Source organism: Bison bison, unplaced genomic scaffold (assembly GCF_000754665.1).
Source record: "Bison bison bison isolate TAMUID 2011002044 unplaced genomic scaffold, Bison_UMD1.0 scf7180017864517, whole genome shotgun sequence".
NCBI lineage: Eukaryota > Metazoa > Chordata > Mammalia > Artiodactyla > Bovidae > Bison > Bison bison.
Window position 1 is genome coordinate 8,425,851 of NW_011495070.1, and position 23,282 is coordinate 8,449,132.

General features: G+C 40.9%; 1 protein-coding gene across 1 annotated transcript in view; it reads right to left on the reverse strand.

Moving 5' to 3' along the window:
* Positions 1 to 23,282, reverse strand: part of RNF150 (ring finger protein 150) — a 281,142-nt gene that overhangs the window by 74,849 nt on the left and 183,011 nt on the right. Inside the window, exons 3-4 of the mRNA XM_010830301.1 lie at positions 17,377 to 17,448; positions 15,099 to 15,181 (exon numbers count right to left, since the gene is read on the reverse strand). Coding sequence (XP_010828603.1) covers positions 15,099 to 15,181; positions 17,377 to 17,448 — 155 coding nt within the window. The remainder of the gene's footprint in view (positions 1 to 15,098; positions 15,182 to 17,376; positions 17,449 to 23,282) is intronic.

The window sequence follows — 23,282 nt, forward strand, 5'->3', positions numbered from 1 at the left end:
TGCATTTCTCTGATAAAGAGTGATGTTGAGCATCTTTTCAAGTGTTTGTTAGCCATCTGTATGTCTTCTTTGGAGAAATGTCTATTTAGATCTTTGGCCCATTTTTTGATTGGGTCATTTATTTTTCTGGAGTTGAGCTGTAGGAGTTGCTTGTATATTTTTTGACTTACATATGTATGATCTTTTGACTTACATATATTGTGAAACAGTAAGTTTAGTTAACATCCATTATCTCACTTTGATACAATAAGAAGAAAAGAGAAAAAAATTTGTCTTGTGAAGAGAACTCCTACAATCTACTCTCTTAACAGCCTTCCTATGTATCATCCAGCAGTGTTTTTTAAATAATGTTTTTCATAAATAATGAGTATGACTGGGATGCCCATATCAACATAAATTTCAGAGAAATCTGAAAATGTACTAACTGCTCAGTTGTTTTACTGTATTTTGTTTTGGTAAAGAAAGACTAAAAGAAGGGGAGATAAAATTCATAAATTTTATAACTTTTCTCTATTAATCTAAAAGCATAAGACCAAAAATATTTAAATGAGAAAAAGCACTATTTTCCAAAATATGAAAACAAAGTATTAAAAATAGTTAATATCACATTTTATCAGTTCTATGCCATATCATTTTCCTCTCCCACTTTAACATCTCTAAAATTAGGAAACATCTTACTACCAATGACGATTTATATTTACATTAGACATGCCAACTAAAAACTGTCTCTTGCTATCTGGTTGCACAAGAATGAAGTTAGTAGCCACTTGCTAACCTTCGACACTCCCCCAAAAGAAGTTCGAGGTTAAAGATCAGGAATGAAGTACTCTGTGTTCTGGGAAAAACTGGCAAAACAAGTCATCAGATAGTCTGATATTTTCAGAAGATTTTATGAGCCCAATTCCTTGCATCTTCTCATATATAGCAAAGCACTAAAATCATTAATGGAGACATCTGCTCTTCGTGGCTAGCATCAAACTTCTGCCAGAAGGTGTGCTTGTTGCATGTATCCCCTTCACCAAAATCACATGTACACTGACCCCTCCCTCCCCAACCTCTTCAGCATAGTTCCCTAGAGCCTTCTGTCTCCTGGGCTATGGTCTTCATTAAGCCCCAAATAAAGCTGAACTCACAACTCTCACACTGTGAAAACTCTTTCAGTTGATAGATATCATACATGAAGAGCTCTGTTTACTCAAGGGTAATATCTCAGAGAAATCAAAGGCACAGGAATTAAAGCTAAGTGCTACTGTGTATCTGGCTATTAGATGAGAAAGAGGGTTAAAAATGGTACCACTTCTTGATTCCAAAAGAACACTAATGCAAGCACATCCTGCTGGTGTGGGGTGTAAATCATAACCACTTTTCAGGAAAGCAGTTAGACAAAACTTATCAAGATCCTTTGTTAAGTACTTTTGACCCAGGAAGTTAACTTTTAGGAGTATATACTAAGGGATGAATATAGAAAAAAAAGATAAGTAAGGTCATGATTTTACAATGATGAACACTGGAGGCAGTTTAAATGGTGAACAATGTGGGAAGGGCAGTTAAATACACCCCAACAATGGACTATTATGCAACCACTAAATATTTTAAGATAATTTCTAAAGTTATAGGAAAATGCTTACTTTATAACTTTATTTACTTATTTACTTTATTTACTTACACTTTCTCAAAAGTAGAGAAAGTAGAATAAAGCTGTATTAATGGCCTGACTCTATGTTTAATAACATACGTGGGATGTTTATGTATGCACATACATTATAAAAATTAAATACAGTCATATTAACAATGATTATTTCTGGACGGTGAGATTATTATTTTTCTTCTTTTTACTTTTCACCCTTTTCAAAATTTCTTACAATTAGCAAAGAAATGAATGTTTTCTCTGCTGTTTCATACTTTTAAAAAAACTTTCAAGGTTGTAACATGGGCATGAAAGGGTAAGTGAAATCTTATTAAAATCAGCCAGCATACATCACATTTTTAGAAAAACGAACGTGGAAAAAGAAAATCTGTTTCTAGGCAAGCATATGGAACAGGCATGGCAGGGTAAAGTCAGGACAGGCCATTTCTGCCTGGCTAGAAATCATCCCTTTGTTTTCCACTTCACGAGTTATAAGGCTCAGAGTCGGAATCCTGATCACATTACAGTGTTTTGTAAATTGTTTTTTACCCATAAAGAGTTTGGAATCTCCTGTTCACACAGACATTCAGTTCTTTGACTCATTCTTAAAATTAGATGGGTGGCTGGGGTTAGAAATCTTAAGGGGCCAGTGTTTATTTTTAATGCTTTGGAAAAACTTGTGATTTTTGAAGTTTTCAAACATTAAAATGATATTCATGTCTCAGTTCAGTCGCTCAGTCATGTCTGACACTTTGTGACCTCATGGATTGCAGCACGCCAGGCTTCCCTGTCCATCACCAACTCCTGGAGCTTGCTCAAACTCATGTCTATTGAGTCGGTGATGCCATCCAACCATCTCATCCTCTATCATCCCCTTCTCCTCCTGCCTTCAATCTTGCCCAGCATTGGTGATGCCATCCAACCATCGCACTCTCTGTCATCGCCTTTTCCTGCCTTCAATCTTGCCTGGCATCAGGGTCTTTTCCAATGAGCCAGTTCTTTGCATCAGGTGGCCAAAGTAGTGTAGCTTCAGCCTCAGCATCAGTCCTTCCAATGAATATTCAGCCCTGATTTCCTCTAGAGTTGACTGGTTTGATCTCCTTGCTGTCCCAGGGACTCTCAAGAGCTTTATCCAACACCAGACTTCAAAAGCATCAATTCTTCAGTGTTTAGCTTTCTTTATGGTTCAACTCTCACATCCATACATGACTACTGGGAAAACCATAGCTTTGACTAGACAGACCTTTGTCGGTAAAGGAATATCTCTGCTTTTTAATATGTTATCTAGGTTGGTCATAGTTTTTCTTCCAAGGAGCAAGCATCTTTTAATTTTATGGCTGCAGTGATCATCTGCACTGATTCTGGAGCCCAAGAAAATAAAGTCTGTCACTGTTTCCATTATTTCCCCATCTATTTGCCATGAAGTGATGGGACCAGATGCCATGATCTTCGTTTTTTGAATGTTGAGTTTTAAGCCAACTTTTTCACTCTCCTTTATCACTTTCATCAAGAGGATCTTTAGTTCCTCTTCACTTTCTGCCATAAGGGTGGTGTCATCTGCATATCTGAGGTTATTGATATTTCTCCTGGCAATCTTGATTCCAGCTTGTGCTTCTTTCAGCCCAGCATTTCTCATGATGTACTCTGTACAGAAGTTAAATAAGCAGGGTGTCAATATACAGCCTTGACGTACTCCTTTTCCTATTTGGAACCAGTCTGTTGTTCCATGTCCAGTTCTAACTGTTGCTTCCTGACCTGAATACAGATTTCTCAGGAGGCAGGTCAGGTGGTCTGGTATTCCCATCTCTTTCAGAATTTCCCACAGTTTGTTGTGACACACAGTCAAAGGCTTTGGCATAGTCAATGAAGCAGAAGTAGATGTTTTTCTGGAACTCTCTTGATTTTTCTATGATCCAACAGATGTTGGCAATTTGATCTCTGGTTCCTCTGCCTTTTCTAAGCTTGAACATCTGGCAGTTCTTCGTTCATGTACTGTTGAAGCCTCACTTGGAGAATTTGAACATTACTTTGCTAGCATGTGAGATGAGTACTTTTGTGCAGTAGTTTGAACATTCTTTTGCATTGCCTTTCTTTGGGACTGGAATGAAAACTGACCTTTTCCAGTCTTGTGGCCACTGGTGAATTTTTCAAATTTGCTGGCATATCGAGTGCAGCACTTTCACAGCATCATCTTTTAGGATTTGTAATAGTTCAGCTGGAATTCCATCACCTCCACTAGCTTTGTTCATAGTGATGCTTCCTAATGCCCAATTGACTTTGCACTCCAGGATGTCTGGCTCTAGGTGAGTGATCACACCATCATGATTATCTGGGTCGTGAAGATCTTTTTTTCATAGTTCTTCTGTGTATTCTTGCCACCTCTTCTTAATATCTTCTGCTTCTGTTAGCTCCATACTGTTTGTCTTTTATTATGCCCATCTCTGCATGAAATGTTCCCTTGGTATCTTCTTTTCTTGAAGAGGTCTCTAGTCTTTCCCATTCTATTGTTTTCCCCTGTTTCTTTGTGCTGGTCACTTAGGAAGGCTTTCTTATCTCTCCTTGCTATTCTTTGGTACTCTGCATTCAGAGAGATATATCTTTCCTTTTCTCCTTTGCCTTTCACTTCTCTTCTTTTCTCAGCTATTTTCAAGGCCTCCTCTGACAACCATTTTCCCTTTTTTGCATTTCTTCTTCTTGGGGATGCCTTTGATCACTGCTTCCTGTACAATGTTATGAACCTCCATTCATAGTTCTTCAGGTACTCTATCAGATCTAATCCCTTGAATCTATTTGTTACTCTACTGTATAATTGTAAGGGATTTAATTTAGGTCATACCTGAATGTTCTAGTGGTTTTCCCTACTTTCTTCGATTTAAGTCTGAAGTTTTCAGTTAAGGAGTTCATGATCTGAGCCACAGTCAGCTCCTGGTCTCGTTTTTGCTGACTGTATAGAAATTCTCCATCTTTGAGTGCAAAGAATATAATCAATCTGATTTCGGTGTTGACCATCTGGTGATGTCCATGTGTAGAGTCTTCTCTTGTTTTGTTGGAAGAGGGTGTTTGCTATGACCTGTGTGTTCTGTTGGCAAAATTCTGTTAGCCTTTGCCCTGCTTCATTTTGTACTCCAAAGTCAAATTTGCCTATTTCTACAGGTATTTCTTAACTTCCTACTTTTGCATTCCAGTCCCCTCTGATGAAAAAGACATCTTTTTTTGGGGGGGGGGGTTAGTTCTAGAAGGTCTTGTACGTCTTCATAGAACTGTTCAACTTCAGCTTCTTTGCCATTAGTGGTTGGGGCATAGACTTGGATTACTGTGATATTGAATGGTTTGCCTTGGACACAAACAGAGATCATTCTGTTGTTTTTGAGACTGGACCCAAGTACTGCATTTCAAACTCTGGTTGACTATAAGGGCCACTCTATTTCTTCTAAGGGATTCTTGCCCACAGTAGTAGATATAATGGTCTTCTGAATTAAATTTGCCCATTCCAGTCCATTTTAGTTCACTGATTCCTAAAATGTCAATGTTCACTCTTGCCATCTCCTGTTTGACCACTTCCAATTTACCTTGACTCATGGGCCTAACATTCCAGGTTTCTATGCAATATTACTCTTTACAGCATCGGACTTTACTTCTATCACCAGTCTCATCCACAACTCCGCGTTGTTTTCACTTTGGCTCCACTTCTTCTCTTTCTGGAGCTATTTCTCCACTCTTCTCTAGTAGCATATTGGGTATCTACTGATCTGGGGAATTCATCTTTAAGGATCCTATCTTTTTGCCTTTTCATACTGTTCATGGGGTTCTCAAGGCAAGAATACTGAAGTGGTTTGCCATTCCCTTCTCCAGTGGACCACGTTTTGTCAGAACTCTCCACCATGACCCATCTGTCTTGGGTGGTTCTACCTGGCATGGCTCATAGTTCCATTGAGTTAAACAAGGCTGTGTTCCAAGTGATCAGTTTGGTTAGTTTTCTGTAATTATGGTTTCCACTCATGTCTACATCAAGTTATAATTCTTCTTTATATTACGTTCTGTGTTATGACCATGTTGTGTCTGGCAGGGAGACTGAATGAGAGCCCTAAGTTCAGAGATGAATATCAGAGTCCCAACTGTTCTGTTGCCTTAGGTTGTCATTAAAGAACCCAAGATCTGAGTCCCACATGAGAATTTCAGGGGAAGCAGGGGAGGCTATGAGCTGTCCAGGTGTGTTGGTTGGAAGAATCCAACAAGAACAAGGAAACTCTCTGGGACACAGTAAAAAAGGAGAGAGAGAGGCCCAGCAGATGCAAGCCACTGTTAGTCACACACTCTTCAGGCAGGCCTGGCACTTGCACCTACGTTAGCTCTGTAAATCTTACTAATTTGAACTTAAGGATGGTGGTCCTTTAGCCGGCAAGTCACTCTGGGAGCCTTAGGATTCACGTTTGTTCAGAAAGCTTTACAAGTGGATCCCTCTTCTGTTTGTCATGCATCTTTTTTAAAAAATTTATTTATTTATTTACTTGGCTGTGCCGGGTCTTATTGTGTGGCATGTGGGATCCGGTTCCCCTACCAGGGACTGAACCTGGGCCCTTTAGTGGTAAAGCTTGAAGTCTTAGCCACTGGACCACCAGGGGAGTCCGTGACATATACCTTTTTACTTCCCAGAGCTGTTTCTCTTGTAAAGGAAAACACCACATGTCCTTAGGGACAAGAGTTAATGAATTTACTATCTGAGGAGTCAATGATTAAATCCATGTTAAAAATATACATATGTCAGTCACATTAACTGAGAAAGGAAAGCAGTTGGTTGTTTAGGTAGACGGACAAAAATGAAGTATAAGCCTCTTGCCGATTCTAGACATGTGGTATGTAACAGACCTTCCAAGAATTCACTGCGTTAGAAGACCAAATCTAGGCCTTGACTTTTCAATAGCCTTCAGAAATTCTTTTTCCAAATCTCCAGGCTTACCCCTTTCAGTATTTCTCTGACTCAGAGGCTGGAATGTCATGAGAAATTCCTTTGCACATTGTGAATCTATTGTCCTGATTTGCGCATGTAAGCTTGATTACTCCTTCTCTATTAATTTGTTTTCTACTTTAACAATAACCATTTATTCTATTTGCACCTTTTAGCCTGGTATATTATTGTGTTTAAATCTCCATTTCATCTCTTTCAACACCAACGCTGTTAGTCTTGTTCTGATCTTTGTAAAACTGTAGACTTAAGTTTCAAAGAAAAAGAAAAAAAGGAAACGGTATGATATATTCTTTGTTCTGAATTACTTAAGAGATCTCTTACACAGATACAATAGAAAATTAGGCTCATTTCTAAAGCAAAGAAATGAGAAAGAGAAAGGGTAGTGCAGCATTTACACACAGAATCTAACGACTGTCTATCCAAAATGGAACTTTGCCTAAATGGCCCAGTTACGGGATTGTTGCGGGATGAATAACTCAAAAGGAAATTTTAAAAAGATAAGCCAATGCTGGTCCTCAAGTGTTTTTTGTTTTGTTTTTGAGTGAGAAACAAAATCTGTTTAAACCTGTTTTGGTTCTTAAATGTTTCTTCTGTTACAGTATTTGAGTAGTAGTGAGCTAGCTGTTGGATTTTTTTCTATTGTTTAGAATCCAAATGGAAAGATATGAGCAGGTTTTAAATGAAAACAAATACAGATGTATCTATCAGTCACCATCTGACAGGGGCAGCTATTTTCAAGTATTCCAAATGGCTGACTCAGGCTAGGTTTACCTCCTGAATCTCCTCTGACTAGACTAGCTCCTTCTCCCTACACGCCCAAATCCAACACTCCAGTGAGGCCTCCAGCACTTCTTGCTTTGACTTTGCCATAGTCTTCTAACTGGTTCCTCTGACCCCAGTCAGATCCCTTTAAGCCTCACTCCACATGCTGCCAGCGTGCTGTTTATGAAACACAAATTGGGCTCCTCAGCAGGTCCCTCAGAAGTTGGCTTTAACCCTGGCTCCTCAGCATTCAGGTCCCAAGTGATCTGGACTGGCCTATCTCTCCACCATTATCCTGACATGGGTGTTGTATGCGTGTGTGTGTGTGTCTGTATGTGTTTAGTTGCTCAGTCATTCACGTCCAGGTCTTTGTGACGCCAAGGACTGTAGCCCACTAGGCTTCTCTGTTCATGGAATTTTGAGGCAAGAATATCGACGTGGGTTCCATTTCCTACTCCAGGGGATATTCCCGACCCAGGGATTGAACCCATGTCTCCTGCATTGGCAGGCGACTTCTTTACCACTGAGCCATGTGGCAAGTCTGACATGTGCATTATATTCTGACAATTCTAGGATATTACTTAGAGTAGTCTTCTTATCTTTGACTGACTGGAACATTCCTTCAGTACCACTTTCTGGAAAGCAACCAGGCAATTTGAATTTGTAACCTTAGAAACAAAGAAATGATCTGAAATGTAACTAAGGTCCACACACACATAGCTATTTATCACAGCCTTATTTGTAACAGCAAAAGAAGTACGTGGGTATGGAGGAGGAAATGACATAACTGTCCAAAAACAGTCAAATTACGGCACAGGGGATATTATATATCAATTAAAAATGACACTGAGAAAGTTTTAAACACGTGGAAAATGTTTATTGTAGAAAGGACTTAAGGTGACTGGAGAGATGCAGATATCCAAAGGGATGCCGAAAAAAAAAAAAGCAGAAGAAAGAAAAATAAGAATAGAAACATAAAACAGACTCAGGGATGAAGCTAAAAAATCCCTTTTGGCTATGGGATGGACTACAGATTTGGCTGTTGGCTTTCTATCAACGAAACAGGGAAAAAAATCTGAAAAACAGCACAATTTTGTATCCACAGCATAAAAACATTCTCCCATTCAGGAAAAAGGTAGGTATTATATGTGTGAACTGCTCTGGCGAGTCCTCACAATAAAATCAGAGTAGAAAATCCTAACAACAGCTACAATGGCAAAATTCCTAAGATTGCTTCTTACAGTAATTCCTGAAAAAATCAGTGGCAATTGCACTAGTTCACTCTCTTGTAAAAAGCGAATATGAGATAGTGTACCTTCTTAATTTTCTGTGAATTTACTTTGTTACAGAAATCCTTTTGAGAGAAACAGAAGACAGAATTATACTTCAGTATAATTTTAAAGTCATACTTCTGATACACTTAATGAGTTTAAATTTGTACTCACTAAAAAAGTACCCAAGGTCCAGTTAATCTAGCTGGATAATAAAAAACAGACATCAGAATGAATGATTAAGGGGCAGGAGTAGAAGTAGGGAGATCAGGGAGAAGGCTATTGCAGAAAGCCAGAGAAGAATGGATGGTGGTAACGATGTCAGTAATAGTAAGAGGAACAGTAACAGTTCTAATAATAAGAGTAGCATCATATTAGTATTGTAATAATAGTAATAACGGGGCTTCCCAGGTGGTTCAGTGGTAAAGAATTTGCCTGCCAATGCAGGAGACACAAATTCAATCCCTGGGTTGGGAAGATCCTCTGGAGAAGGAAATAGCAACCCACCCCTGTATTCTTGCCTGGAGAATCCCATGGAGAAAGGAGCCTGGCGGGCTACATTCCATGGGGTCACAAAGAGTCAGACACAACTGAGCAACCAAACCACAACAAATAGCACTAATAACAATACCAGAAATACGCAGAATTATCATTCACCATCCATTTTTGAATTGAATATATAAAAATCAATTTTTAGCTAAGCAACTTAAATTAGATTCTTGAGTCAAAATCTAATTTGTCCATGGACATTGTCTTCTGTTAATAAAAATCAAGCCTAAATTAAAACACACACACACACACACACACAACTCCAGACTGGGGGAATGGAGAGTTAATAATGTTATTAATGTTTAACGGCTACAGACTTTCAGTTTGGAAAGATGAAGTTCTTGTGGAGATGAATGTGCTGATGGCTGTGCTGTAATCCACTGAAATATAAACTTAAAAATGGTTAAAATGGTGGGGGAGGTTCAAGAGGGAGGTGACGTAGGTGTACCTATGGCTGATTCATGTTGATATTTGGCAGAAAGCAACATAACACTGTAAAACAATTATCCTCCACATATCCTCCTTTTAACTTATATCCACAATTATCCTCCTTTTTATTTATTTAAAAATAAATAAATCTCATTAAAAAATGGCTAAAATGATCAGTTGTATGCTACATATATTTTACCACATGCACACATACACACTCCCTTCCAGAAATCTCTAACGGGTGAGCTTGTTCAGGACAAAACAATCCTATTGTGAAGACTGAGGAGTCCAACAAGCCATGGACCTGCAGAGCCGCTCACCGACCTCGTTCCCTGGCTTCAAAATACAAAGACCCTAGAAAAAGTGTTGGGAGTATTGACAACAGCGCCTCCTACAGAAGCCTCCAGGAAGCACCATCTACAAACCGTAACTACAGAAGGCAATCGGTAAGTACATTTTGTGTACGAACTGGTTAAATGCTTGAGGCGCAGCTATCTAAGATATTAACTTGGGTTTTAGAGGATTTTATTTGTAATCCAACTGTGACAATAATAAGCCAGCAAGACACACAGCCTCCACGGGCCATTATTATCCAGACAAACTCTATTGTCTGTCTAGGCTAAACTGCTTTTCTCTCTCAGGGGCTGGGATGACGAGACGTGAATAGCTCATCGATGGGTTACTAAGAAATGAGATGAAGGGAGTTAGGACACACTCAGGTTTTACCTCAGTGGACAATTCTGATGGGCTCACAAAGTGGCCCTGATTCTTGAGGAGTAAGAGCCAACATTCAGGGTGTTTGGTTGATTTATTCAACTCAGATTTTGATCAGCTTCTGCCTATGGAGTTGGAAGGTCAAAATGAGCCACAGAGAACTTAGTACTACTTCTAGCAAATTCTTTCAATGCTAAGTGAAAACAGCAGGATATTAAAAGAGAAAGTGAAAGTGAAAGTCGCTCAGTCGTGTCCGATTTTTTGCAGCCCCACAGACTATACAGCCCATGGAATTCTCCAGGCCAGGATGCTGGAGTGGGTAGCCTTTCCCTTCTCCAGGGGATCTTCCCAACCCAGGGATCAAACCCAGGTCTCCCACATTGCAGGTGGATTCTTTACCAGCTGAGCCACAAGGGAAGCACGAAAGAGCAGGATATTAATTGCTGTTGACAGCAGTGTGTCAAACTTGCACAAAACAGGCATAGGAAATAAAAGGAAATGCTGAAAGTGCCAGCAGTGGATCCCTGTACGAGGAAGTTACACAGATGATTAAATATTTATCCTTTGACAAATTTTCTAAAATGAGGATGTAATGGGCAAAACAATCATGGTTAGAAAATATGAAGACATATTTGTTTCTGTGCTGTGCTGTGCTCAGTCGTGTCGGACTCTGTGCGACCCCATGGACTATATAGGAGACCCCACCAGTCTCCTCTGTCCATGGGATTCTTCAGGCGAGAATACTGGAGTGGGTTGCCGTTTCCTCCTCCAGGGGATCTTCCTAACCCAGGGATTGAACCCATGTCTCCTGCATTGCAGGTGGATTCTTTACTGACTGAGCCATCAGGGAAGCCCCTTTAAATCTACAGAGCCTTTCTTAACTTCCTGTGCCTGGTACTAGTTCCTCCAGATTTTTAATTTGTTTTATTATTATTGTTGTGTATATGATCCTCTGTGCTGTGACCAGTTAGTTAAATCCCCACCTCTCTCTCACTAGCCTGACTCCCTTTCAAGCAGGGACCATGCCATCCACCTTTTCATTTCTGGTACTTCACGCTATTCCTGGTAAACAGTTGCTACAAAAGAAATGTTTGTTGTTTCAAATAAAGCATTTAGGTACTAAAAAGAATATGGCAAGGGTCTGCTTATTGCCAAGGAGCTTTATAATTTTTCTTGAATTGTAGGGCAGAGTTTGCAAACAAAGGGAAAGACAGTAGATGAAACGAATATCTTCCCAAATTAGTGACAATGCTTTTAGCAGTAAAATAGCAATAGGAAAGGACTGTATAGGCAACTTAGAGAAAGCATGCGTACATTGCTTTGTTTTTATTTTTTATTTTTAATCTTTTTTTTTTTTTGCCTTGCCTTGTGTGGGATCCTAGTTCCCTCACCAGGGCTTTAACCCTGCACTGGAAGGGTGGAGTCTTCGCCACTGGACCACAAGGGAAATTCTGCTTTGTTCTTTAAAAAACTGGCAAACAGGGACTTTTGCTCTGCCCAAGGAGATCATGCTCTTTCTGAAACACTGCATTTGCAATTGGGTAGTTAAATAGATTGAGATGAATAACCATTGAAGGACAGTTCAGACACCATAGGATAAAAGCCACGGAAGACTCAGAAAGCCCAGCTTATTCTCTGGACAAGAGAAGGCAACAGAACTTCAGTAAGATCTCCTTTGTGGCTAAAAATCATAACTGCAAGTTCAAACCTGAGTCACAAAAGCCAGCCTAAAAATACAGTGAATTGTATGCTTTGGCATAGGTATGCTACAGCAAAACTGGAGTTCCTTGGAAAATATCTTAGTGGTATATTAGGATCAACTCCAAACCTCAAAAGTTAGACCTGAGGTGTTCTGTGTGCGGCTGTGGGTCCCTCCCTCACATTAAATGTGTGTGTCTAGGCTCACCCCACGGATAGGCTTGCCTTCAAGCGCTAGAGAAGGACCCGACTTAGAAAGAACAAAGGGGAAGAAGTAGTCCATGAAGATGTGCACAATTTAACTTGAACAATTACCATGACTACAAAGAGGAAGAATCACTTATTAATTCATCCTAATTGTGCAAGTGCCTTTAAAAGAGACACAGTCAAGAGGATGATCTTGCAAAAGTCACGGCGCAAGTGATGCGTGATTTGGCAAGACTCCATGCATGGTAACCATAGGGAAGAGGCGCTCAGCATGTCAGGAATTAGGAGGCCACGATAAAGAGGGGGAGAGAAGAGAGACAATATGCTGGAACATTTTTAAAACAGTTTTCATTCCAAGGAGATGCAAAGAATTCTGTGGATGAGTCAGCCTGGAAATAATGGGAAAGAGAGTCTACGAGGTTCATAGGAGCAAAGGCTTAATAATGCCCCAGAGGAAATTATCTAGCAAAAAGCAAATGCCAGTGCATTTGTTTGATAACATCCATTAGTGCAAACTGTCTGGCAGAGACCAGCAACAGGCATAAAAATATCTTGATTTTAAAAGCCGCATGGAAAAATTGCAAGAGCGCTTCAAAGAGTAGGACTGGGTGGCTCCTCTAAGATCAAACACTAACTATAACCTGCGTGTTTTTTTTTTTTGTTATTTAAAGCAGGGCCCACAGGAAGGAATAAAGACAGATGGACAGTGAGGAACTTGAAGCAGAAAGAATCAAGGAATGAGCGGAGAAACAAATGATGACTCAATAAAGAGGAGCCTGAGGCCAAACTGAACTGACCTGGGGCAAGAACGTGAAAGAAAGAAAGTGAAGTCGCTCAGTCCTGTCTGACTCTTTGCGACCCCATGGACTGTAGCCCACCAAGCTCTTCCATCCATGGAATTTTCTAGGCAAGAGTACTGGAGTGGGCTGCCATTTCCTTCTCCAGGGGATCTTCCCGACTGAGGGATTGAACCCGGGTCTCCTGCATTGCAGGCGGATTCTTTACCCTGTGAGCCACTATGAATGTGCTGGAGCAAGAGCTAGCATAAATAAAATGAAAGTTCCTAAAGATTTGTGTGTGTGTGACAAATATTAAAGTGCTATTTTTGTCTTGGTTAATATTTCCACAAAAATCCTATAAAAGGAGATCTGGAAAAATATACTACAGCCATCTAAATACTGCTAAAGCAATGTAATTTGTCATAATTAAAAACTGAAATCAGCCAAATGGTCCACAACAGGAGGATGGTAAATTACACTGTGGTACATTTATGACCTGGATATTATGTAGCCTCTAGCAATTATATGCAGTCACATGAAATATACTCATGAAAGAGCCCTCAGTGAACAAGCTGTTTTATAAAATATGAATGACGGAGCTAAAGTAAGCCTAAAGATGTCCTTAAAACAGATTTTCTTAATTACATTTGTAAAGTTCTTTCGATATTCAGGGAAAAGATGACACTGACCTTTAATTTTAGCTTTGGCTATTTTTTATTAGTAGGAGCCTCACAGGGCGCTAAGCCATCTCCAAAGGAAAGTAAAAGCAAGTACTTTCCTTGCCTATAGCTAGGAGGCTTTATAAAACTCCTAATAAAATACCGCAGAGAGGAACGATACTATCTGGAGAGGCTCTCTGCAGTTCACTTATCACCATTCTTGGCCAGCGTTTCAGAAATCACGAAGCAAATACCAAGTATAATGTCTAGGGAGAGAACTTATCTATAGTACCCTCATATGAAGGATGTTGCCAAGTATTGATGTATCCCAGTTTATGATTTGTTCTAGAGACGGTCAAGCATCTCTAAGGAAAGCGAATCCCGCTTGAAGGCTTCAGCTGGGGCCACCAGAGTGCACTTTCCACAGGCCTGTTTTCCTACCGATCAATTTGCGTGAGAGCATTTCAAGCCCATTCACTCCCCTTGGAGTGCGTGCATCTGTTTGAGTATCTTGTTCCTTTTTGTCACTTCTCTGTCATTTGGGGATTATTAAACTCATTCCTCTAAGGCATGATTTCTTTTGTGTTTCTAATAAATAGTTCTTAGCATTGCATTGTTTTATGACCAAATGAATTGTTTTATATCTTGGTGGTATCTGTTTTCTACTTTAGTTACTTAAATACTCTGAGAATTTTTAAAGGCAGGATTTCTAAGAGAAGAATATTTCTCTAAGGCAGAATTTAATTTATATTTTTAGGACACTTGCATAGATGCAAAAACACTAAAGAAGCTTTAAGCAACTTTAAGATATTTTGTCGAAGTATTTAAGTTTATTTAATTTGAATTGTATAAAAAGAATCTAGAGAAGGACTAGAGTTCTATGAGAATCACCCAGGCAGTTTTCCAACTACATCTGTTGACATTCTACCCTAGATCCTAGAAGTGTGGGGGTTACTGTCACATTCTCTTTTTGTCAACAAAAAATAAAGGAAAAGGAAATCTGCCTTTGGCTTCCTGCCCACTCCTGACTATAGTCTGGTTGCTGATCCCTTCATGATCACCCAGAAGACATTTTTAAGAGTTTATTATTTTAATGAAATAGCACTGTAAAAGCGGGGATGATTTTGAGTATTACAGGTCTGCTGTTAAGAAAAACTTGAACTTGGAGCTACATGGTCCAACTGTGCATCATGAGGTTCTAGGTCACAGAGCCTTAGTTTGGTATGAAGAGGATGGGAAAACAGTGCTAATTTCACAAGACAGAATGTTTCCAAGGAGAAAGGTTATATGAAACGAATCAAGGTTGTTTCTTCCTGAACCCCAGCAGTGTTTGGGCAGACTGACCTTGCAGGGCTAGGCCAAGCAGGTCGGAACCAGAGAGGCCAGCAGACACTCTCCACACAGGCCCCCGTCAGAAGCAGGCAGCTAGCCACTCACCGGCAGGGCAAGATCCGGACGATATCGTTGGGCTTGTACCCCTCAATACAAACGGCACAGTTGTCAAAATCCGGCTCCATTTCCTGCAACACAGAAAGCACAGATGAGCCTGCTTTGCGAGTTTCAGCTTCTGTAAACACACAAGCAACAAGCCAAAGGAGAGCTTGCCTGGAGCAGGGCTTCTGACTCTCTCGAAGCTGGCTGTCTTAATCCATAATTTATTATGCACTGGTTCAGTTTCTAGTCCTTCCAACCTCCATTTTTTGTTTCCTGGTTCCACAGCAAGAGCTTTGACAAGGAAATCGTTTTTTAATGTACCGTTACTAATCATGCTACTTATTATAATCAGAGGTGACATAGCAAAGTCTCAAGGATGAGAGAAATGCTATTCATGGGGACTCATCAAAATGATATTTAATCTATCATTCCTCGGGAATCTAATGTATACAACTCTTAAATAGTGGTTCCAGCTTTCTTTTCAAATACTTAAATCTCTTTCAACACCCTGTAATACGTTACTTGTGTAACAGTCCTTGTTCTTTTATTATTCCGTTTGAGGAGAAAACAAGTACTGAAAAAATATGCTTTAAATTTAGTGATGCTTTTAAAATGAATTTTATCCTATTAAGCTCAAAGGTATTTTTATATAGCTGAAAACCAGTAGCACCTAATTAGTGAGACAAATCAATTATTCACACTAGAGACAACACCTCAAATACAAGTAGAGCTGTGAATCTCTTACAGTGGCTCAAGGAGCCCCACATTCATGGACTGCAATCCACTGCTCTAAAATTTCTCCTGGGGGAAAAAATTCTCCTGGGGAGAACAGAGGTCTTTAGAGGTCTGTGGGCCCTGACCAGCTTGCATCGTGGTCCTTCCTTAGGACATGCTTCTGCTTTTGGCTTTATGTCATCATCCTACAGCTAGAGAGTTCTAGAATGACTGTCCTGGAATGAGTTCTGCTGTCATAACTTTGGGGTTCTGGAAACTCGGTTTCAGGGGGACTAAATATGCTTCTTGCACTTTTTTTATCGTTGTTTAGTTAGAGTCGGACACGACTGAAGCGACTTAGCAGCAACAGCAGTTGCTAAATCATGTCTGACTCTTTGTGACCCCAACTGTAGCCTGCCAGGCTCCTCTGTTCATGGAATTCTCCAGGCAAGAATACTGAAGTGAGTTGCCATTTCCTTCTCCAGTGGATCTTCCTGACCCAGGGACTGAGCCCACGTCTCCTGCATTGCGTTAGATTCTTTACCACTGAGCCATCAGCATTAACTGCAGACTTAAGTGGTATACATCACTTAGCACCTAAAAATGCTTTTCGTGCAAGGATTCATGGAAAAATTTTCTTAAGTCATAATTCCAGGAACAGGCATTTCATTTTTATCTAGTGGGACACTGGAATAAGGTACTCAGATTCGTTTGAATATTGAATATTTTCTCCTTTGCACTGGCTGCCAGAAAGCCCCAACCTAAATTTTGGACCCATGTCTGCTTTTCATTTCAGGTAATGAATCTGTGTACTATTTCATCCTGGTTTTATCTACTTTTCCTAAATTTACTTTTTAATTTCTCATATTTTTTCTCCAATGACTTTACGGTCCCATTGCATGCATTTTACAAACTGCCTTAAATTATATTTAATAACAGTGGGCATAATAACAGATGCTTATAGGAAAACTATTAGCATGTATTTCCCTTCCTCATCTTCTTATCTACATTGGTTGCTAGGAAACTCAGAAGCTTTAAATAGCTCCTCATCAAAAAGAAAAGACTTTGCCAACAAAGGTCCATATAGCCAAAGCTATGGCTTTTCCAGCAGTCATATACAGATGTGAGAGTTGGACCATAAAGAAGGCTGAGCACCAAAGAATTGACGCTTCTGAACTGTGGGGTTGGGGAACACTCTTGAGAGTCCCTTGGACTGCAAGAAGATCAAACATATCAGTCCCAAAGGAAATCCAACTCTGAATACTCATTGGAAGAACTGATGCTGAAACTGAAGCTCCAATACTTTGGCCACCTGATGCAAAGAGCCAACTCATTGGAAAAGACCCTGATGCTGGGAAAGATTGAGGGCAGGAGGAAAAGGGGGTGACAGAGGATGATCTGGTTGGACAGCATCACCATCAACTCAGTGGTCATGAGTTTGAGCAAACTCCGGGAGATAGTGAAGGACAGGGAAGCCTGGCATGCTGTAGTCCGCTGGGTCGCAAACAGTCAGACATGACTTTAGCAACTGAACAATAGCAACAACAAAAAGAAAAGAGGCTGTTACCTTGTCGCCCTTCTTAATGGTCCTGACCTGGAGCTTGCTGATTGCTTTCTTTGCTGCATCTCCCAGTCGACGCTGAAAAACCAAAAGCTGCTTGTTAGTAATAAAGACTTCTCATTCTTAACTTCGTGTCTGACAGCATTCAGTAAACCATGGCAGCTATCTCTGAAATCATGCACAAGTGGCAGGAATGTTAACAAAGATGGCTGGAGGAGATGGGGCAGTGACCTCTGTGCAGAGTGGCTTGGCTCACTGTGGTCTATTAAAGAGTTCAGTCATCGAGAGAAGCTCTTCATGCCTGATGTTAAGCAAACGGAAGATGACATGGGAAGATTCTGTCCCACAGCGACTCCAGTGCAGGTTGTATCCATGCAGAGAAGAAGAAAAGTTCCATAATCTGCCCCACTCTAGCCACTCAGTTTGTGACATGGAGATAGCCAGTCTGGAGCAGTTGGAATAGTTTTCATCTTTTGTTCAAAATCAGGGTTTATTGCTTTCATATTCCTTTCAATTTGGAATTTTAAGCAGTTTGCTTTGCTATGTATATATCCAACCTAGACTTATATTTGGTTTGTACTATTCTATCTAGCATCATCGACTCAACGGACACGAATCTGAGCAAACTCCGGGAGATAGTGAAAGACAGGGAAGCCTGGCGTGCTGCAGTCCATGGGGTCACAGAGTCAGACACGACTTAGTGACTGAACAACAACAAATTCTATCCCATCACTTTCTTACATGCCAATTTCATCTCCATTGTGTGTGTGAGTATACACATAGGAAGATACATAAAGCGTACATACTCAGTTAGCTAATAATTATAAAGTGAACACCTGAGTAACTACCATCACTCATGTTAAGAAACAATGTATTATGTATTCTTTTTTTTTTTTAATAGAGAAAGTTACTATCCTAATGACCCCTGCAGTAATGCAACGATAGAGCAATTTGGAAGAGTGGGAGAGGGAGAAGATGGAGGGAGAATTATGTTTTAATCTTTCAAGGAAAAAAATCAGTTTGCTTGTATGCTCATGAATTTTCCACATATTGTTATCTTCTAGTTTGTGACAGATGTGCGTTTGCAGCAGTGAAACATACTTGAAGGACTAAGATAAATGGGGCAAACATTTAAACAGAATAATTACTTGTTTTCACTAACTTTGTGCCTTTTGAAATAACACTCAAACTTCTCTCTTTTCTTTAAATTAGCACATACTACCCTGGTGACTCAGTGGTACAGAATCTGCCTGGCAAAGCAGGAAACATGGGTTCAATCCCTGGGTCAGGAAGATCCCCTGGAGGAGGAAATGGCTACCCACTCCAGGACTCTTGCCTGGGAAATCCCACGGACAGAGGAGCCTGGCAGGCTACAGTCTTTGGGCTTGCAAAGAGCCAGACATGACTGAGCAACTGAGCATGTGATGAACAGTTAACATATCCTAAGTACCATGCTAAAACTTTATATACAATATCAGCTTTCCCTTACAACAACTCCATGAGAAAAACATTATTTTATAGAATGAACTGGGACTTAAGTAAACTGTTTAATATCACAGAGTTAGGACAGGTAAGCAAAACTTACATATATGTCTTTTGAGGAGAAAAAGGATCATATTTCGGCAGAGATTGATGAAGGATATAAAGTCTGCACTTCAAAGGGGAAGAAGAGATGATCTAGACAGCTGGAAAATATGGAAAACCAGCTTCTGAGATATAGATGATAACTAAGGGACCTGGTAGAACTAGGTTTTTTTTTTTTTTTTTCTATAGGAGTTCTGGACTGACAAAATAAAAGGAAAAGTGCTGTAAAGTTTTAAAAAAATGCTATGACCATTTGCAGGCAGCCAAACCTTGTCAATATAAGCATGTTTCCATTTCTTCTCAAGTGACATGAAAATCAGGAATACTGACTTCTGGATGAAAACCACTGTCTCATTTTCAACAATTTTCAAACAACTAGTTTGGATTTCTAAAATGCAAACTAATCAGAGAAAGACACAAACATTCTTAATAAAATGGCCCAAATAAGGCAGTTGTTACTTCCGCAGTTGATCTCTTAAATCTTTGGGTTTTTAACTGCACTGAGTATCAGTGAGTGGGAAGTCTATAGGCTGTGCTCAAAACAAGTCTTACACATAGTCTGAAGAGAGAATCTAGAGACTGGAACCCAAAGTCCATCACAAAACAGACTCTGTCCTTTGTGGTGCTCAGAAATGCAGTGATGTGATGCCAATAGATGGCGTAGGGACCACCTCAGGTCTGTGTGGGCCTTTTGTTTCAGGTAAGGATTACTCTCCCTTCTCCAGGGGGCTCCTACAGATTTTCTCTAGCCCAACCAGATTTAAATCATATTACACCTTTCATTAAAAACTGTCAGGAGTTGAGACATCTTGATAATTAGGTGCACTCATCATTTGATTGAAAAAGGTAAAAGAAAATATTTACCAAGGTTATTAGTTCCTTGACAACAATGAAGATAAACAGCTTTATGGAAAATAAACATAGAACCATTTATTAGAAAACTAAAGTCTGACATAAATACCAACAAGGATGGTAAACAATGACAGACTCCAATTCAATTCAAGATGTGTAATTTAGCTAGCTCCTAAGTACTTAAGAAATTGAGAAAAATAAAGACATTCCCCTCTTGTCCTTCTCTGGATTATAAAGAGAAATGCAGTCAAGGTGAGAAAAAACTAGGAATAAGTATGCCAAACACAGCATTAAGTCGCGCTTATGTTCCTCCTAGTTCATTGGGTTGAATAAATCGATCGTGTGCTTAGTCTGTCTGACTTTGCAATTCCATGGACTGTAGCCCTCCAGGATCCTCTGTCCATGGAATTCCACAAGCAAGAATACTGGAGTAGGTTGCCATTCCCTTCTCCAGGAGATCTTCCTGACCTAGGGATCAAATCCAGGTGTCCTGCATTGCAGGCACATTCTTTACCATCTGAGCCAGCAGGGAAACGCTAATTCTGTACCGTAACTGCCCCCCTTTTCTTCCCCGACAGCTATATTTTATAGTCATTGATTATTATCATCACCATCATAACCAAGCAGAAAAATAACTAGGTGTTTTCATGTTCTAGGTGAAGAGAGGGCATCATAGACCTAAACAGAATCGTCCCAGCCATGTGAAAGCTCACGTGGCCACGGCTGACTCTGACACTTCCTCACTTGCTCTCCGACGTAATAATGATCCTCCCAGGTCTGCTGGATGGGACAGAGATCATTGCACAGCCAGTCCAATCAATTTCTGTGATGTAGATCACCCCTCCATCCGTCTAGAAAGATGGATAAAAGATGCAGACTATTTTGGCGGCCATGGTGACCCACAAGGTGATGGCTTACAGTTGCTTATGCACATGTGGCACGGGATAAAATCATCATCACTTTTTAAAGTGAATTACTTAATTTTGGCTGTGCTGGGTCTTCATTGCTGCATGTGGGCTTTCTCTAGTTGTGGCCAGCAGGGGCTACTCTTCACTGTGGTGTGTGGGCTTCTTTCTGCAGTGGCTTCTCTTGTTGCAGAGCATGGACTCTAGAGCGCGAGGGCTTCAGTAGTTGTGGTGCATGGGCTTAGATGCCCATCGGCATGTGGAATCTTCCTGGATCAGGGATTGCATTGTGTCCCCTGCATTGGCATGAGGATTCTTAACCATTGGACAACCAAGGAAGTCCCAGGGTTCTTCTTTCTGGGAAGAGTTGTAGAGGAAATGGCAATGGTTGGGAGTTAGGAAACTCAGCTTTTGCTCCTGTTTCTGTTACTCACTGTGTGACTTAGGCCAAGTCACTTAAATAGTCCAGGCCTTAGTTCCCCTTATTAGTAACCTGCGGTATGTAAACTTATGCTGTTTCCAGCTTTATCAGCTCATCACTGTCATCCATACAGAACAGAACTGGGAGGCAAAGATCCCTTGAGACCTGAATTATGGAAACAGAGCAAACCAATGGCTAATGACCTCACCGAATACTCTGCGAATTGCTCTGTGTCCCCTGAGGGCTCTGAGCTTCCTCCAGCCAACATCAATCAGAGACCATTTTGGTTCCTGTTCTTTGGTTCCTGTTCCTTTATGAGACAGAAGCATCACCACCTACAGACCCTCCTTTGATGGCAGACACCTGGCCCACTTCTATCCCCTCCCCTTTCTCTTTCCTTGTGAAGTCCAAGTTTGTTTTAAATTCCACTACTTCTTTGGTTCCAACAAAACTTCAGCACCAATATGTGCAAAAGAAACCCAAGGGGCATGGACCATGCATATGCAAATAATAGAAGAAGCCATTCTCAGGGAGAGGGAGCTCTTTCAAGAAAGTTTGGCTGAATGCCATTACCTGATCTCAGGTAAAACAATACAACACACACACACACAAAAAAAACAATACAACACAGGTTTGGTTTCCTTGGATTGGCCTCAGAGGCAATACTGCTTATTAAAAAAAACAAAAAAAGAATCTGATTCACTTTATCTGATCTGCCCATATCTGAAGAAGCTGCTATCTACTAGAAGTCCCTTGGTTCTCAGAATGCAGATCCAGTTCTTGTGTTAGAGGTGGGATATCCTCGGAGACAGTGAGACAAAGTCCCGGGACATGGCCCAAGGCAGGCTCACTGGCCACGAAGATGGCAGGAATGCTACCCACTGGCTTTGCTTTACCACCAGAGGGTTTCCATAAGGGGCTTCCCAGGTGGCGCTAGCAATAAAGAACCTGCCTGCCAATGCAGAAGACGTAAGAGACGTGGGTTCCATCTCTGGGTCGGGAAGATTCCTTGGAGGAGGGCATGGCAACCCACTCCAGCATTCTTGCCTGGAGAATCGCATGGACAGAGGCAGGCTACAGTCCACGGGGTTGCAAAAGAGTAGGACACGACTGAAGCAAATTAGCACACAGCACTCAGGATTTCTATTAGCAGGGTAAGAATCCGTGGATAGCAGCCAAAGTGGCGCACCTGGGAAATGAGGTACCCAGGGCTTCTTAACATCCTGGTGGAAGGGGAGGGCGGCCCATGGTGCATATTGGTGCTCATGATCAAGAGTATCGGATCTGGCTCCCCAGCTCAAGGTTCAAATAGAGGTCCCCGGACACAGAGGTCATTAGTGGGTAGAATGAAGAAGACCCCTTAGCATCCTCTGGGAAGCTCCCTGAGGTGGAGAATCTCAAAATAGATACGACAAAGGGCCTAGCAACTAATCTTTATTTCCAAAGCCCCAAAGGGCCAATCTTCACATAGTAGCATGGTTGGGCGTTCCTCATGTTTCTGCTGTGACAGATGGAGGAGTGGGTGATCCTCCTTGTGGTTCAGGGCTCCTCAGGACCTGTATTGCGGAGGGAGCTTGGTCATTGGAAGCCACCCTGCCTTGAAATAAAAATCCTGCTTGTGTGCCCTTGGGGAAAACAAAATCACTTAACACCTCTTTTTCTCAAATTCATTACATCTAGTGTCCCCTTAAAATTCTAAATACTATGATTGGGAGTTTTGGATTGACATAGACACATTGCTATATTTAAAATGGATAATCAATAAGGCCATAAGTATAGCACAGGGAACTCTACTCAATGCTCTGCTGCTGCTGCTAAGTCACTTCAGTTGTGTCCAACTCTTTGCGACCCCATGAATTGCAGCACGCCAGGCCTCCCTGTCCATCACCAACTCCCGGAGTTCACTCAAACTCAAATCCATCGAGCCGGTGATGCCATCCAGCCATCTCATCCTCTGTCGTCCCCTTCTCCTCCTGCCCTCAATGCCTCCCAACATCAGGGTCTTTTCCAATGAGTCAGCTCTTCGCATGAGGGGGCCAAAGTACTGGAGTTTCAGCTTTAGCATCAGTCCTTCCAATGAACATCCAGGACTGATCTCCTTCAGAATGGACTGGTTGGATCTCCTTGCAGTCCAAGGAACTCTCAAGAGT